General features: G+C 32.9%; 2 protein-coding genes across 5 annotated transcripts; one reads left to right on the top strand and one right to left on the bottom strand.

Moving 5' to 3' along the window:
• Window positions 1-253: 253 nt before the first annotated feature.
• On the top strand, window positions 254-1,627 carry LOC108779927 (pre-rRNA-processing protein TSR2 homolog). The gene is made up of 3 exons (XM_018547493.1): window positions 254-373; window positions 966-1,047; window positions 1,129-1,627. Exons 1-3 carry the CDS (start codon window positions 299-301, stop codon window positions 1,461-1,463), a joined length of 492 nt encoding a protein of 163 aa, XP_018402995.1. The 5' UTR covers window positions 254-298; the 3' UTR covers window positions 1,464-1,627.
• LOC108779926 (patched domain-containing protein 3) lies at window positions 1,623-16,053 on the bottom strand. Of its 4 annotated transcripts, none has more exons than XM_018547490.1 (12): window positions 15,663-16,053; window positions 6,642-6,888; window positions 6,187-6,257; window positions 5,893-6,105; window positions 5,003-5,580; window positions 4,087-4,710; window positions 3,881-4,008; window positions 3,648-3,809; window positions 3,297-3,567; window positions 2,027-2,148; window positions 1,788-1,956; window positions 1,623-1,703 (listed from the first exon to the last, which is right to left on the bottom strand). In XM_018547490.1, the coding sequence occupies exons 1-12, from the start codon at window positions 15,851-15,853 to the stop codon at window positions 1,678-1,680; spliced, it is 2,802 nt and encodes a 933-aa protein (XP_018402992.1). In that variant the 5' UTR covers window positions 15,854-16,053; the 3' UTR covers window positions 1,623-1,677. The 4 variants fall into 4 exon arrangements, with proteins under 4 accessions (XP_018402992.1, XP_018402991.1, XP_018402994.1 ...); XM_018547489.1 differs by having other exon boundaries at window positions 3,881-4,011; XM_018547492.1 differs by lacking the exon at window positions 15,663-16,053 and having other exon boundaries at window positions 3,881-4,011; window positions 6,603-6,677.
• Between the last annotated feature and the right edge of the window lie 683 nt (window positions 16,054-16,736).

Consider the following 16,736-nt stretch of genomic DNA (forward strand, 5'->3'; position numbering starts at 1 on the left):
ACGGAACAGTGAGACCAATCACAATCGCAGAAAGTAAAGCAGCGGAATAATTGTAGAGTTCTGATTGGTTTCACTGTTCCATTCCGCTGTAATTTCCGCTCCATGTGACTCCAGCCTTCTACATATGATGACAACACGCGACACATTCATGTCGACCAGTTGGCCACACTGAATTTTGCACTTGATGTGTGTGTAGTACATACATATGTGTGACGCTGTGGCTTTATGTGTGTTCCAGGCTGTTCGAGGCCACTCACTTCAAGAATTAGAACTATTTTTCTTAGTACCCTAACTTAAAATGGAGCATAATATGTCATTTTCATTTTTTCTAACAGTCACGCAACGTATATTTAGTAATTGGACAGCACTAAAAGTAGGTACTTTTTCAATCTTTATATATATAATATCGTATTAAATTTTCAAAATAGATATCTTTTGTGTCAAAAAGTTAACCTTTATAGGATGAGAAGTCATACAAGTGATACTGAAACATTATTTTATTTTGAGGCAGAAAATACAATAAATTATCTTAAATTTAAGGCCTTATGTACACAGTGGAAAAAATATTAGGGATAAGAATAAATCTTAAATATTAGAGAAGTAAAAAAAAATTTAGAATAGAGTAATAACAATGGATACAAATAAGGTACATGTATCTTATTATTTGTATTCATTGTACTTTATATTTAATCTCTATCCTGTTTTTTTATTTTTTTCAATATTTAAGAGTCTTATTCATAAAAAAGCAATAAGATTTTTGAAATAAATATTTTCTGCTTCCTTTAAAGGTTAATAAATATTTTTTTTAATCATAAATCCTAAAAAAATGATCTTTATATTTTTATTACATATAAAGATTAATAAAAAAAACAGATATCTATGTCTATTTCAAATATAGTAATATATATATATAATCAAATTTAAAAAATTATTTGTATAATCACATTATATATTAATTTTTATAGTTGGCAGTAGAACATGATATGGGTTCAGTAGAATGTGCAAGAGAATTTTGTTCATATATGACAGAAGTATTATCTATAAATGGTTATTTTTGCTATTTTTTAAAAATAAATAACAGTGTTGTACAACAATGTATACTGAATTAGTTTTATTATGTTATTTTAGAAGGACTAATCAGTAGTGAGATTGCATTTGTACTAGAAGATTACATAGATGATCAATTTAACACAGAAGTACAGGACGGCAGCATTATGCAAGTAGCAGAGGAATTGTTAAGGTTTCATCGATATTGTATGGAAGGCAATGAATCTACAGCAAAAACAGAATTTGAAAAATTACCACCACTACAGTCATGGTTGTATTCGGAACAACCATCTCAACCTATTAATTCTCAACCAATAAAATATCAACCTAGCAGTTCAAACGAGGATATGGATATAGATAAGAATGAGCAAGAGAGTGATGGATGGACAGTAGTTACAAACAGACGAAGCAAATAACTTCTAAGTCTTTTCATATGAAAGATATCTTTATTTAACTATTTTTGTGTGTATATAAAAGAATGGAAAGACCTGAAAAGAGAGGCAGACAGGCACATAACGTTATACCGTAATATGCGCGCATTCGTTCCACAATCATACGAATTTCAGCGCTATTATTAATTATCTACAAAAATATTTTCACCTAAGCAGCCTTTTGAAGCGTTGCTAAACATCATTTAGCAAGTGCATCTTCTGTATCTGGAAAGGAAAAATAAAAAATAAATCTGTTTTAATTTCTGTCAAAAATTGCGTTTCGTAATATTAAAATTTCAAAGGTACTACCTTTTCCATTTTGAGATAAATTTACAGTATAATAACCGTTGTGATATTGCATAGCTTGACTCTTTTTCGGGCTATCTTGCCTTCTTTCACCTGGTCCCGCTAAGCTTAGTATTACCGGTAAAAATAACATTCCATGAAACAAACCAAATATCACTACGGACGTGATCAACTAAAATGATACGAAATATGTGACATCTGTTTCTTTGATAATAATTATACTTCCAATATTATACTCGTACCTTGAAAAAAGTTATGAAAACGTAAGCCTGGCTGAAACCTACCAGGACAAAGGCAAGGAATGTACTTAAGCCACCATTAAACACTGCTGGTCCAATAACGTTAAACGTCGTTAATGCTCGTTCTGTAAGTACAATAAAAGAAATTAAACAGTATTCTGAGGCTATGCATTATTGAAAGATCATATAATATTTCATACATAAAGATCTTGATTATTATGAAGATATGTTATACAGTGGCGTTTTTTCATTATCCAACCAGAAGCAACCATGACTAAGGCTATCTTTGCCATCTGATCTCTGAAGACGAAAATAATCTTAGCCGCGGTTGCTTCTGATTGCATAATGAAAAAACGCCCCAAGATGTTCGGAAAATCGCCCTTAATACTTCAGAAAGTGATTCGGGATCTAAAAAGTAAAAAGCTATATAAATATAAGCCTTTTCCGATATTATAATCACTTTTACGTTAGAAATTGAAATTTATTTTTCATAATTATGATTAAAATTTATTTCATAGTCTACATTCATGCTGCAGGTTATTTTCAACATTTTATTTACTTTCTATTTAAAAATATTTATTTATGTTTATCGTTGCTTTTAAAATAATGTAGTAATCATATTGACAAATAACGAAAAATTAAAAATAAAAAGTACAAAAAATTTTTTAACCAAACATATAGTTATTTATGTTAAAACACTATGAAATGAATTATGATTGTAATTATGAAAAATAAATTTTAATTTTTTAACATAAAAGTGGTTATAACTCAAAAACGACTTATTTTCAGATATATGTTTATATAGCTTTTTTCTTTTTTTTTGAGTTCTGAATCATTTTCCGAAGTATCGCAACCGATTCTTCGGACACCCTGTATATATAATTTGCAATTTTGTTCAAACTGTATTATTTAACAATTTATAACAGTAATAATCCGTTCAAATTTTTAATCATAATCTATTATAACCAATTTAAATACATAAAATTTATTTATTAACTATTTTAGTTAACTGTAAATATTAGTTGCGTTTAGCAAAGAAAGCTTTGCAATTATTGTAAAATTCTTTAATTATTGATTGATTGTTATTCTTAGTTTGTGGCTGGATCTAAATGTATAAATTAATTACTATATTAAAGAATCTTACAATAATTGCAAAGTTATTTTTTCTGCAGAATTATTAATCAATTTTATCAAATAAAAAGTGTTATTTTATACACAGTAAATAAAAAAATAGAAAATGCAATTATGTAATACAATATTATATGCTAGCGACCTTGTTTATTGCCGCTTGAACGTATAAATTCCAATCCAATGTGTGCAGCATAATCAACTGCTAGTCCGGCGCACAGTAGGATCATAATGGTTGATGATATTTCGATAGTCAATCCCAGAAAGTACATCGAGCCTAGAAGATCGATGAGCGTGAATAGTACACAGCACATCACCCAAAATGATGTAAGTAGATTTCTAAGTAGGACCAATGTTACTGTTCCTACCGCCATTATCTCTAGACTCAGATTCCTAATCAATTCTTCACCGATGATCTGTAAAACCGATTAATCAATTACATAAATTAATTTATGGATTAATACATTTGAAAATATTCTAAAGAAAAAGCTCTCACTTTGTTCGATGCCCATGATATATAATCTAGTGAATAAATTGCAATATGATCGTATCCCTGAGTAAAATTCACCGATTTTATGGCGTCCCTGATAGATTGCATAGCCCGTATTTGACCGGACGACGTAGTTATGGGAATGTGTTGCACTGGAATCTGTGATGTCTAAAAGCATTTCTTGTGAGAAAACGTTTTGCATTTACAGATTTCAACATTTATTGTTTTCTTTAACGTACTGTGATATTGTAGTCGTTAAACGGCAGCTTATTGAATTTCATATTTTGAATGTACGCTTGGCCTTTCACCGTAAATAGAAGAAATTCCGTAAGTGTGTTATAATACTCGTCTCTATTCTCGATAAAAACTACTGGCAAATGAGATATATAATGTTATATTAGTAAACCCTAATTTACGAAATGTATATGCTACATGAAAAATATACCTTTGCCAGTACTGTCGAGCCATTCCTCATACGCCATGAACCACGGGTCCAAAGTACGATTATAGACATACGGATTTTGCTTAAGATTGTCCACCAACTGGAACAATGCACTGCGATCTTCATAATAGTCTACGCCCGTCAGGTATATATTGACATTCTTGCCGAACTTTGGAAAATATTCCGTCAATTTGTTATTAAATCGTATAGGATAAGATTCCTGATTTAAATAGACGAGCGGATCAAAGTTCTGGTTCAAATGAAATATCCCCCACACGTTAATGCCTAACAGGATAGCAGTGACTAACAAGATGATAATTTTCACCGATGTTCTCATCACATAAGGCCCGACGTATTTCTCGAAAATAAATCGCTGAAAGTTTTGCTTGGTGCATTCGTTTGGTTGCCAATTGGGTCGCGGCTGGCAACAGCAACCCTCTTTTTTCGCCGCTAATCGTCTTTCGTCATATACAAGACAGCTGACAAAAAACGTGATCTCGTAGATATAAAGGAATAGTATACCCATCGCGGCGAATATACAAAAAGACTTCAAAAACGGCATCACCGTTGTCATGCCGATGGCGAAGGCTACCATGTTGGTAAATGATGTCACGGTAATGGACATACCTGTAAAGATAAGTAAAATATTAGTTGAGACATTATATGTATAGATTATTTCTCCCCTCTCTCTCTCTCTCTCTCTCTCTCTCTCTCTCTCTCTCTCAAAAGCTTTTATTTCGACGATTCTATTAGTATAGTGTCTTCACACACGATCGTATATTTTTATTTTTAATCCGTATACTTCTCAATGTTTCCGAAATATATTTAAAATATATTTATATGAATGAGAAACATAACATAAAATAGTAGTTTCATTTTATTTGACAGTCAAAAACAACAAAACGAGATTTTATCATACCTGAGACTTGAATGGACTTTGCTATACGGGAGGGGATATCTAAGGACTTGTCCGTCTCTGACGTAGTTTCAAGACTTTGCATGATGATGAACATATCGTCGACGCCGATACCAAGTAGCAGAAATGGCAGGATCGGATGCACTGAACCGTAGAAAAATCCCATATAGTAGCATATCCCATAGGCCGACAAGATAGCCTGGCCAACCACGGAGATACCCATGAGGGATAAATATATTCGTTGCTGCATCGCGTTGCACCGACCAATCATTATAATTACGTAGAACGTGATCAGTGACATGCCGCAGAATAACACAGTCATATTACTGTTGACCACTTCGTGCAACACGTCTTGGTAACTACGTAGCGTCACTGCGTAGATCTCCATACCTGGCGGCAGGGTACGATTCGAATGTAGTACCCTCTCGATGAATTCGACCTCCCATTCCGGTGACTGCGGATTTGACTTCTTCAGCAACCAATACAGAATTGTCGCGTTCGCGCTCTTTACTCTCCCGTTTTCATCATATTCAACACCGCCCAGTAACGGCACAAGATCTGATAATATGTTCTTGGTATTCCTGCAAATAAGCACATAAAGAGGAAATAAAAAGATACGTACAAAAAAAAACATAAAGCCATTATATACTGATCATGCGTGTATTTCATCGAAATTAAAACAAAGGAATAAAGTAAGTATAATTAAATCAATGTAGACACATATTTATACCAAACTACTCGAAAAATAAACATGTTTCTTACATTTAAAAATAAAAAATATCTTCATATAAGATGCGTCAATTTATAATATGCTGTAATCTGTATTTTATAATATTTGAGAAAAAATTTAAGCAAATTTATTGATTTTACTGTTTAAAATTCCAGCAACTCACTTATTTTGCAGAGTCGCGGTAACATCATTCAATATTCTAGTTTTTGTCAATTTCTCTATATTTCTACCGTCCTTATGCCATATCTTTAGGAGCGATTTATGAATACAAGGCTCCTTCGCCATCGTACTGTTTATAACAGGTAGATATTCTTCGGGAAATTCAGTTTTATTCATGGTTTCCCATTTATCATCTTCTTGGAACCATGTAAAATATCTATAATACAAATATTTTATATGCTATATAAGAAAATTTATATAAAATAATTATATACTTTTATATAAAGAAATTATTTACCCAGCGCATACATCTTCCCAAGTATTATTATTTACCACTATATTCGTCACATCTCTCTCGATATCTCTGATCTACAATTACACAATCAAATATTATAATACAATTAAAAAATGATTCGTAACGCGTTCCTTAATTAAATGAATATTACGAAATATATAATCGCGAGTAATTAATTAAAAAGATCTTTTTAATTTAATTGTATATGCATATATATACATATATATATATTTAATTTAAAAGAAAATATCCACGCGGATATATCAATTTGATAATCAATAATCACTAATTAATTTTTATTTAAAAAATATCTTAAGATATAAGAAAAAATTTTATTGCGAAAGTTTTTCGAACGGTGATTGTGACGGTAATTAGTTTAACTATCGCGGAGAGAAGTGTGCATTAATGTAGAAAAGAACCTTCGCTGATACTCGTATAATTCATGATCGCCTATGTACCGATCGCAGCACTTCAGGATCCAGCACGTTAGGGGCAGTGACGATAACACTTTCGTGTCTGAGATCGTCTCGGAAATGCTCCTTCACCCATGCAGCATCTTTGCGAAATACAGAATCGAGTGGCATATAGAGCTCTACTTCATCAATCTCTTCCTTCCAGAGTAACAGTCCGAGACCAAAGACGACATTTAGGCACAGGGAAATTATTAGCCAAAGCCACGGTTTTGTAGCTATATTAAATCCGATCCTGAAAGATACGAAAATAAAGAAAATGAAAGACAAACTAATTAAGATAAATAAAAATAAATGAACGTATAACATTGACAATCGTAAAAATTTAAAACAATGAATGTATGTGTATGTAACACACAAGAAAAAATAAATTTATTGAAGGACTTACTATAACAGAGTGTATTAATCCACATTTTGTAAAAACGGAGAAAAACTCTAAAGTTAAAGTAATGCGAAAAATACATTTATTTTTCGTTTTTACAAAATGTGACTTAGCTCACTATTGCAGTATAAGTCCTTCAATCAGTTAAATAAAAATTAACTCGATGGAATGTCAATTTCGTATTCAAAAATGCTGTTATATGAACTTAAATACAACGTCAGACGGACACTATAGATACAATCATATAAATTCAATCCATGATCAATATGATCATCAGACAATGGTAATCGATAAGCCGACTAACGTCGGGGACAATGATCTATGAATTATGATGCGAAAACACGCACGAAGAAAAATGGTTTGATTAACTGGAATTTCGATGGAAAATGATCCAGAATTCTGGTTTTTACTAGATTTCTGATTATATTAGAATTCAAATAAATTTAACTAGAAATATATAACAGACTTAAAATTCTGAATCATTCATTTTCCAACAAAACTAAACCAAATATTTTTTTCCGTACAGACATCGGGTTTACTGATTTTGTGTGTGTAATCTGATTACAATTTAATTTGTCCTATATATATGTAAATAATAATTATATTGATAGTACAGGATATTTCAGGATTTTTAACGAACAACTTGCGGGATTATATTCTATAAATGCAAATAAAAAACAAAAAGGTTGAATGAAGTTTGTTGCATAGAAGTTAAAAATACATTTGGTGCAAAATTATACACAAATATTAAAAAGAAATATTTTGGTGGCATTATGTGGAACATTAGCATTTTAAACGTTAGCAGTTATTATTTCACGACAAAGAAAATCTAAGCTATTCTTTTCGAACGTACCCATTGTCTCAAGATTAAAAAATATTTACGCACAGGTCTAAATGATACTGAATCGTTTAAAAATAGTAAATATGATGTGAATATACATGAGATAGACATGTTCAATCTTTTTCATATACGAAATGTGCCTACACTTTAATATTCTGTATAATGGAGCCCTCTAAATTTCTTAGAGTAAAATCTCACTCTATAATGGTAATTGTACAATATGCTCTTTGTTTTCTGTTTCTTATCGTTTGTCTTTTGCCCACTCTTGCCTTTTTGACCAAAATCTCGCTCTAAAAGAGAAAATACAGCCATTTTTGAAGAAGAGTAAAAATACGCCTTGGAAAAGAGAACTTGGAATTTTTATTCCTTTTTTGTGTGAGATTTCACCTTCTTGGAGTGAAATTTCCAAAAATGGCTGTATTTTCTCTTTTAGAGCGAGATTTAGAGAGGAAATCCGTTATTTCCTAATTTTTTATTGTTGTAAATGTATTGTTTTAATATCCGTTATAACTTTATAACAAGTTATTTTAGTCAAACTTCATATAACATTTTTTTCTTATCACTTTCTTTCCACTTGTAGAATATGCTCTCGTAGTGTATCAGAGATACCCTGCACACGCGTTGTTTGAATTTATAAAAAGCTTGAGATTTTGAGACTGAATTCGCTTGTAGCCTTACTGCAAATTAGATATTACATTCAAGGTGACTTCAGAATTGCACGCAATCAGATAGTCCCGGTCGACACGAGATGTAATAACTTCTTTACTAAGCCTGCTATCATTTAGGTCAATTAAGCTGATAATTAATCGCTAATTACAGATCAAGCAGATATACTGTCGTATGAATGAATAAAATTTTTTAAATTGTTTTGCATTACCTTATGAACGAGATCTCTTTGACTCTTATCGTCAGACATACTACTTTAAAAAAGTAGCGTAACAAAATTTCAAAAAATTATCTAATATGATGCACATGAAAAATTAATAGTTTCATGAAACATATGCTATATAAAGATAAATAAGATGCATGAAGAAATAAAAACATTTGGATAAATATTATTTAAAAAAATTTATTAGTAAAATTATATACATATATCGAAGATGGTTGTCAAATGCATTAACATTGCAATACATTTTCAATAAAATTTAAAAATTAGCTTCCAACAAAACGTATTTTTTTCTCATACGTTTAATAGTACTAGTTTACAAATTTTAAATATTATATAATTTTTAAGAAAATAACTTTCTTTTAAAGTATTTTAGTTGAATTCGAATATATTGTCAAATAAATTTTATTAGATAAAATTTAAAATATACGACATATGCTAAATTTTTATTTTAAGATATAGTATTTCTTTCTGAATAATTTGTGTGCGATAAAAATGATGAGGAAAGCAAACGTTTCCATCAAGATTTGATGATAATCAAAATTTGAGAAACATTATCATAGATATTGGATACGAAGACGTGCTAAGGTGACTAATATTTACGTTTTAGTGCTCGGTGCTGTTACTAATATTTCAATTCATATGAAATCGATTCAAATTAAATCACGTACAAGTGAATGCTATTCGATTCATAAATTCAGAAAGATTTAATTAAGTTTTAAAAAAATGTTTTAACGTATAAATACTTGTTTTAGTTTACAAATTATTTTAAAACAAATGGAATGAAAAGATAAAAAAGTTCTTTCATAAGAGCAAAAATATTCATAAAAAACAAAAATTAAACGCTCTCGAACACTTTTCTCATAATCTAAATTCATAAATAAAACTTTACTATATATTAAAAAATATATAGTCTTTTTCATATTTAAAAAATCGGATTTAATGAAAATATTTCAATGACAGATTCAGACTCAGCGTCAAACATTAGATATTCTGAAGAGTCTTTATATACTCTTGCACAAAACCGTGAACTATATAGTGTCATTATACACATATAATTCTACTACACACTTTTAACGTTTTGGTGCTCGGTGCTGTTGCTACTAGAAAAACTTGAGAGTAATTTTGTCAATGTTAGCAAAAGCTGAAAAGATTTAGACTCCAAAAAATCTCCCTCCCCCTCGTCGAAAAAGATTTTTGAAACATTTGTTAAATCGTATTTTTTACAAGGCGAATGCTTGAATGAAGTCTATTTCTGTAACATTCCTATAGATTTCATTCGATAATTGCTAATAAACAATATGAATCGTATACGATTTCGCTGCGACATTACGAAAATTAGCTAAAACCCGCGCTAACCCAGTTAATACACGCGATGATATCTCGTCATCTACTTCTCTCGTTTAGAAATGATTATGATTATCTCGATGTATGTAACTCGAGAAAACTTACGGCGTTGCAAAAAGCGGATGAGCAACTCGAAGTTTGACAGTCGCGTATAATCGTAGTATATCGAATGCGGTTTCAAATTGAAGAAATGAAAGAATTTCTCTTTTTAAATAGCATAATGTCAATGTATCAAAATAAGTGAGATAAGAGTTATCGTGAATCGTATTAAAAAATATGATCATTTTTGTAAAGACAAATATTTCATTTGGACCTGATTTTTTCTTTGTCTTTCCTTCAAATAGTAGTTAATGAGTTAATAATAAGAATTCTAGAGACCTGTTTTAGAGATCAATAATAGTATATTCGTGAAATCGTGAAAGATAGCATAACTCCTCGAAATAAACATATCATACATATAATCATGTGTAAAAATTATTAATATTTTTTGCATTTTGATATTATGCATTTCCGTATTATGTACCGAGCGCATTATTCCTACTACCGCACATTTTTTTTCTTTCTCCGTTTACAGCGGATCAATGAAAAGTAAGTAGTATACACTTATCTTGAGGGCTATCTCTCGCAATGTCTGTGTTTAGTTTTGATAGTAGCACATAATTGTGTTCTCATGTAGGAAATCTTCCTATCGCATAAAATTAAGATATCGCATTTTCTTTCGTCTCGCTGTGTATCTCGTGCATATCGAGAGGTTGTTTTATTCATCCCACATACATATGTACTTAACACTATGTTGCAGAAATAGTATGCGTCATCAGACAAAACATATCTATATCAGTACCTCAGACGACACGCATTATCTAGAAGATTTCTTTATGATATGTTTCAGATATATTTTACTCTCTACATTCTTTGGAGTAGAATGTCACTAAAAAGTGAAAACCGAGCTAGTTTTGAAAAAAAGTGAAAGAGTAAACATGTTTATTCCAACAGATGCCTTTACGATGTCTTTATGACGTTTTTTTTTTTTTTAGACAAGCATGTTGTCTGGAAAGAGATTAACGAACATTTGTCGTATTTATTATAGAGAAAAAATATAACGCTCTTCTCTGGGAATTAGAGATCAAGGGAATTAACAAGGCTTTAAGAAGACCTTGAAATGTCTCAAGGTCTTTCTATGACTCCTCCCGAAGGCCTCTCCCTTTGATCAGTCTAATCTAACTCGTGGCTGTTCGCGTTTATTCTCCGTCAATCCGTCGTAGATGGAAAATAAAGATGACGTGCAATAACAAGTATGTGAATATTAGGAATAGCAATTTAGATATTAGCAATACTTACAAATATTGACAATGTAATGTATTACATTAATATGCATTTTGATATTTTTAACACGCGCCAACTTTGACACACCCGTCACTGTGAGTATATTTAATTCTTCGGAATAGATTCCGATTGAAATTATTCTATTGTTATCTCAATTTCTATTATGTTTTCTAGAAAAACGAAATAATTCCGATTAAAATCGATTCAGCGACTTGTTCCATGACAGATGCCTTGGAACGTAATATTATTTCTGAAAACATTGTTTTAATCTTTGAAATAGAGCGTAATAATTTAGAATAATTTTCTGTTTTACAATCTTATTTTTCGCAATTTCTTCTTTCACGTAGACTAATACGTGATCGTACTACTACATTTATACTAAGTTCAAATGTTGCAGTTCTTAAAGAAAATAATACTAACAACAAACAATTTAGTATAATAGGTACCAAAGATTCAGATATGTATTTCTTATTTAACGTCACAAAAAATATATGTATATTTCTATTTAAGTGACTCGATCACAATGCTGCGTTGGATGATTCTTATAATATTTTCGTTTGTAGTTATTCTATTTTCCAAGTAATATTACTTCATAACAATTGAAAACATTACAAAAATTATTATTGTAAAGGAAAAGGCCTAATGTATACCAATATTGCATTAAACACAGTAATTATATATCCATACATGATATCAAAAATATTTTATAATTTATACGTTTTTTTATAGGCAAAATATCACGGCCTAAACGAAAGATCCAGCGTGGATTATCAATGACGCGGCACGGAAGATAATAAATAGTAATACGTGTCTCAATGTATTAAAATTTATAATTAATTCTAGCATATATGCATGAGTATATTTCATATATATACATATATGAGATATATATACACAAATTCACACCGTCTTGATTTAATTTGTTTTGTTCTCTCAAGGAAAACGCGCTTGACGGATATAAACGATGAAAGAGTCACATATCTGGTACATTGACCACAAAAAAGTGAGCTAGACGACAGACATTGTTTAAGTAGTATAAATGCGATTCATGTGAATCTATGATGTAAGTTCTCCTTTTCTGCCTGCATTTAGTAATGAAACTGCAATATACATATATGTAAAATATTCCTACAGGCTATTATCTGGCCGGCCATCTTACCGCAGCATCATTCGTTATTCATGCAATTCTTGTCAGTCTCCGATCTGGCAATGACCCGTCTTTTCAAAGTCCTCGATTTTCAATATCTTCACGAGTTAACTTTTCTCTTTTCAAAGAGAACATGCGCTTATAAATGTATGACATGTAAGCGATACAAGAGCTATAAAAACATGAGCAGATTTTAGAGGATAGATAATAGATATAAATTACTGTGATGAATTCAAAATCCAAGTTATCCTTTTCTGTCTGCATTATAGTTGTGTAGCCGTATCTAATATATGAGAGAGTTATATATATCTGGCCGATTCATCTGACCATTGCCATTGCAGCAAGCGTCATTTATCATTTATGCGATTCTTGTCCTCGACTGACAACAATCTGTTTTTTTAACGTCTCCGATTTTCCATATCTTCTCAACAAATCAAATTATCAATTATAAACGTCTCGACATCTATAATTAAATGTTAAAGAGAAAAGAACACTCTTATTGTCTTGCTCGTTTCCATTTATGTATACCTTCTGCATTCCATCTCTTAAATTCTTCTTTTTTCTCAATTTATATACATACATGGAGTGGCAGTTTGGGGAATATTATGAGAAAATAGGCACCATTTAATATACAAATGATTTTTTTAAAGACAATACACTTTTAACGTTCAAACAGCTTGCGGAAACTCTATAAAAAGTCTCGTTATTTCACGATTCCTAAATGTTTATAAATCGAGTCTCTTTTATCACCTTAAGGTTAATTCTACAATATGCTTTTTTTTTCCTGTTTTTTGCTATTTGTCTCTGTTTATCTCTTGCCTTTTTGATCAAGAAGGCATGAGACAAACAACAAGAAACAGGAAACAAAAAGCACATTGTAGAATTAGCCTTAATGTAGGAAACACACAAGATCAAAAGAGTATCTTTTTAAATTTCTTAAAGTAAAATCTCACTCTAAGAGAGTGAAAATATAGTCATTTTTGGAGATGAGCGAAAATACTTCACTTTTTTTTTTTTTTTTAAACAATGACAATTCTTACTCTTTTTGAATGAAATTTCATTCCAAAAAAGAAGTGAGATTATAGAAAGAATAGAGTGTGTATCAATTATACACGAGTCAGTTGCGCACAAATCAATCACAGCGCAAAAAAAAAAAAAATAAATAAAATTTCCTATGCAGAAGTCGCTGTAATTGGCAGTGGGCAATTACAACAGTGGCAAGTTAATCACTCCCGAGATAAAAATTCAAAACAGTAATGCAACGTTAATTCAAGAGGTTTGTTGTCCGCGTCGCATACTTCAATTACACATTGCAACATGCTTTTACCATAGCATGTCATTGGAACAGTTGGAATAGATGCTATACAATAGAAACATGTTGGAGCGTGTTAAAACAAGTGACGCGACAAACCCAAGAATCGTCCTAAACTAAAGAGAAAAATAATGTCCCTTTTTGATAAATATGTGTTTGAATAGTGTCAGTAAAATTGCACAAATCTGTGATTGCTTGTATCAGCACTTTATCGTAAATTCGTCTTCAATGATTTCGAATCTACCGACCTTGTAATAACGCACGACAGTGCATATATGTATTCCTAGCAGTAAAATAACGATATTAATGGTAAAATAGCTATATCAATCTTACTTTGCGTTGTCGGCAATACGATAATATTATGTGATTCTACATCTATGGTATATGTACAATATATTATTATGGCAATACCCCTTCTTGGCTATTTTTGTAAAGTCAAAGTGAATAAAATTCTTCGTCTATTATTATGACAATATGTCGAGAACAGTACGAGTTTTAATGATGACGATTATAAATGTGGCGGCAAATTGCTGGTAAGTTACTTACTACCCGTAGGTGTCATATGTATCGTGAAGGCATCAAGTTGCCAATAAATGCGGACTCGCAGTTGCTGAAACTCTGATAACAATACGTACTTAGCAGACTCAGCAAGCAACAACAAAAGACACACGTGTTGCTACCTGGATATATTTTTGGTACAAAAACCATTAACTTAACTATTATTACTTTTTACTTAGCAAATATTTATATATATTTTCGCAAATAAACGTTATATTAATACTATATACAAACAATTTTTTATTTTTCTCTCAGTGTATATATATATATATATTTTTTTTTTTTTTAATTCAGAACTTCAGATAGAATACAGAATCATAATTAAATCATAATGATATCATAAGTCTCAAGTCATATTGTCACAACGTCAATTGATTCTTAAAAATGTATTTGTAATAACTGAGGTCACGATGATGCCCTTATGATATTAGATATGACTTGAGATTGTATGATAACAAAATTTAAGGCGATACCTGAAGATTATTTCTCACAACAAGCAAAACAAGCTAAACAATTAATATAAGCTTTTGTGCAAGCTAAACATTGTCAGAAATGTATTGTCTCTAAAAGGGGATTATTTTGAAGGATAATAAAGATAATTCGTACGTTAAATAAATGGTGCTTATTTTCATATAAACTTTCACCGAACTTTATTGCCACACCGTGTATTTTATACGGCCGTTTCGTTTCAACCGCGGAAAGTGCAGCAAAGTGCAAACGACCGGACTTAACCGGTCTCTATATGCATTCGAGCGAGATTGTTTTCGAGAGCTCGTTCTTTTTGCGGTCGCGCCGTTTCTCGCACTTATTTATCCGATTTAAGACGGGCCAAATCGCAGCAACGTGCTTGCGAAAAAGACGGGAAATAAGATAGCGGAATGTACATCACGGTTATAGAATATATATAAATATATCAACAGCAAAATGTAAATATACCAACAGGCTAAATGTGGAGCTTACTAAGAAGACGAGATTGGAACGTGACAATAAAAACAATAGCGAGTTCCTGTGTACAACCCAGACCCAGCGCAACCGGGACTCGTCGGGAATTGCCGGCGGGAATCGAGAGCGCTTAAAATCGAGCGGCGTTCGTCCCTCCCCCTCATTGCGCATCCAGGGCTCTTCCGGTTGGCGCGCGGAACCGACGAAGGGGGGAAAGGTGTGGACAGGGGAAAAGGAAATAATGGTCCCCGCACTTCCGCGCTGCACTCACCAGTGAAATATCCGATCGGAGTTAAAGTGGAAATCGAGCAGCAGCTTTTTACAGCGACTCCACGTGACGGCGATCGATCCTCGTCGTCGGCGCTCGTCGTCGTCGTCGTCGTCGGTCGTGGACGCGACGACGGTCGTCGTCTCCGTGATCGCCATCGCTGTCGTTCGCCCGTCGTCGACGCGAGTTTCCATTTCGGCGGTGGTGCTCGCTGCCGCGTGTTCGATTGTTGACTGGACGCTCCCGTGACTCGCTTTCTTGCCTGACCGACCGACTTTGGCTAGCCGTGAGCGGCGTGAGCGTGCGTGCAACCGAGCGAATTCACAGGGCGCTCGGAGGCGTCACTGCACCGACCGAATCCGCCGCGTCTCCGCGCGCTGAGTAATATGCACCAGTGTGCACATATGTAGCGTGTGTAGTATATTTGTGCCACACAGTGTACGCTCTACACGCTACGGTATGCCAAAGTATGTACCCGATAAGCACCGCTGACGACGCGCCGCCGCGGCCGTGATCATCGCGACCGATATATACCACCCAGACTCACCTATCCCGCGAGACGGCGACGTGCGCGATGAGAATATAATTGCGGCGAGACAAATAGACAATGGACGCACGACGACGACAGACGCGTCGTAGCTATACCGCGACCTATCGCCTATAATTATACATTGAGCGAGCGACGTAACGCGCCTCTCTCCTTTCCCGAATTTCATTCACAGAGAGCGCGGGACGCCTCTCGATTTCCGCGATAGCGGCGGAGGGGAGGAGGGGGAGGGAGGAGTCATTATGTAATGGAGAGCTCGGAGAGACGTCCGGATTTATTCGGAGGTTTCCGTTTTTCCGGACATTGTATTGTATGGAACCATCTCGGAATGCCCAATTATTTCCTGGATTTCTATTCTGCACTGCCTGATGTTCTCTTCTATACCCTCTTTTTTTTTTTTTTAAAGGAAAATGAAATAATTTTGATAACATATGTCCAATTTCTGCCGCGAGTTATTTGATTTGTTTTCGGACGTTTTTCGTTTAAGATTTCGATCAGTGTGACTCGCGTATACCGTACGCCACGATTTC

Source organism: Cyphomyrmex costatus, unplaced genomic scaffold (assembly GCF_001594065.2).
Source record: "Cyphomyrmex costatus isolate MS0001 unplaced genomic scaffold, Ccosl1.0 scaffold639, whole genome shotgun sequence".
Classification (NCBI taxonomy): domain Eukaryota; kingdom Metazoa; phylum Arthropoda; class Insecta; order Hymenoptera; family Formicidae; genus Cyphomyrmex; species Cyphomyrmex costatus.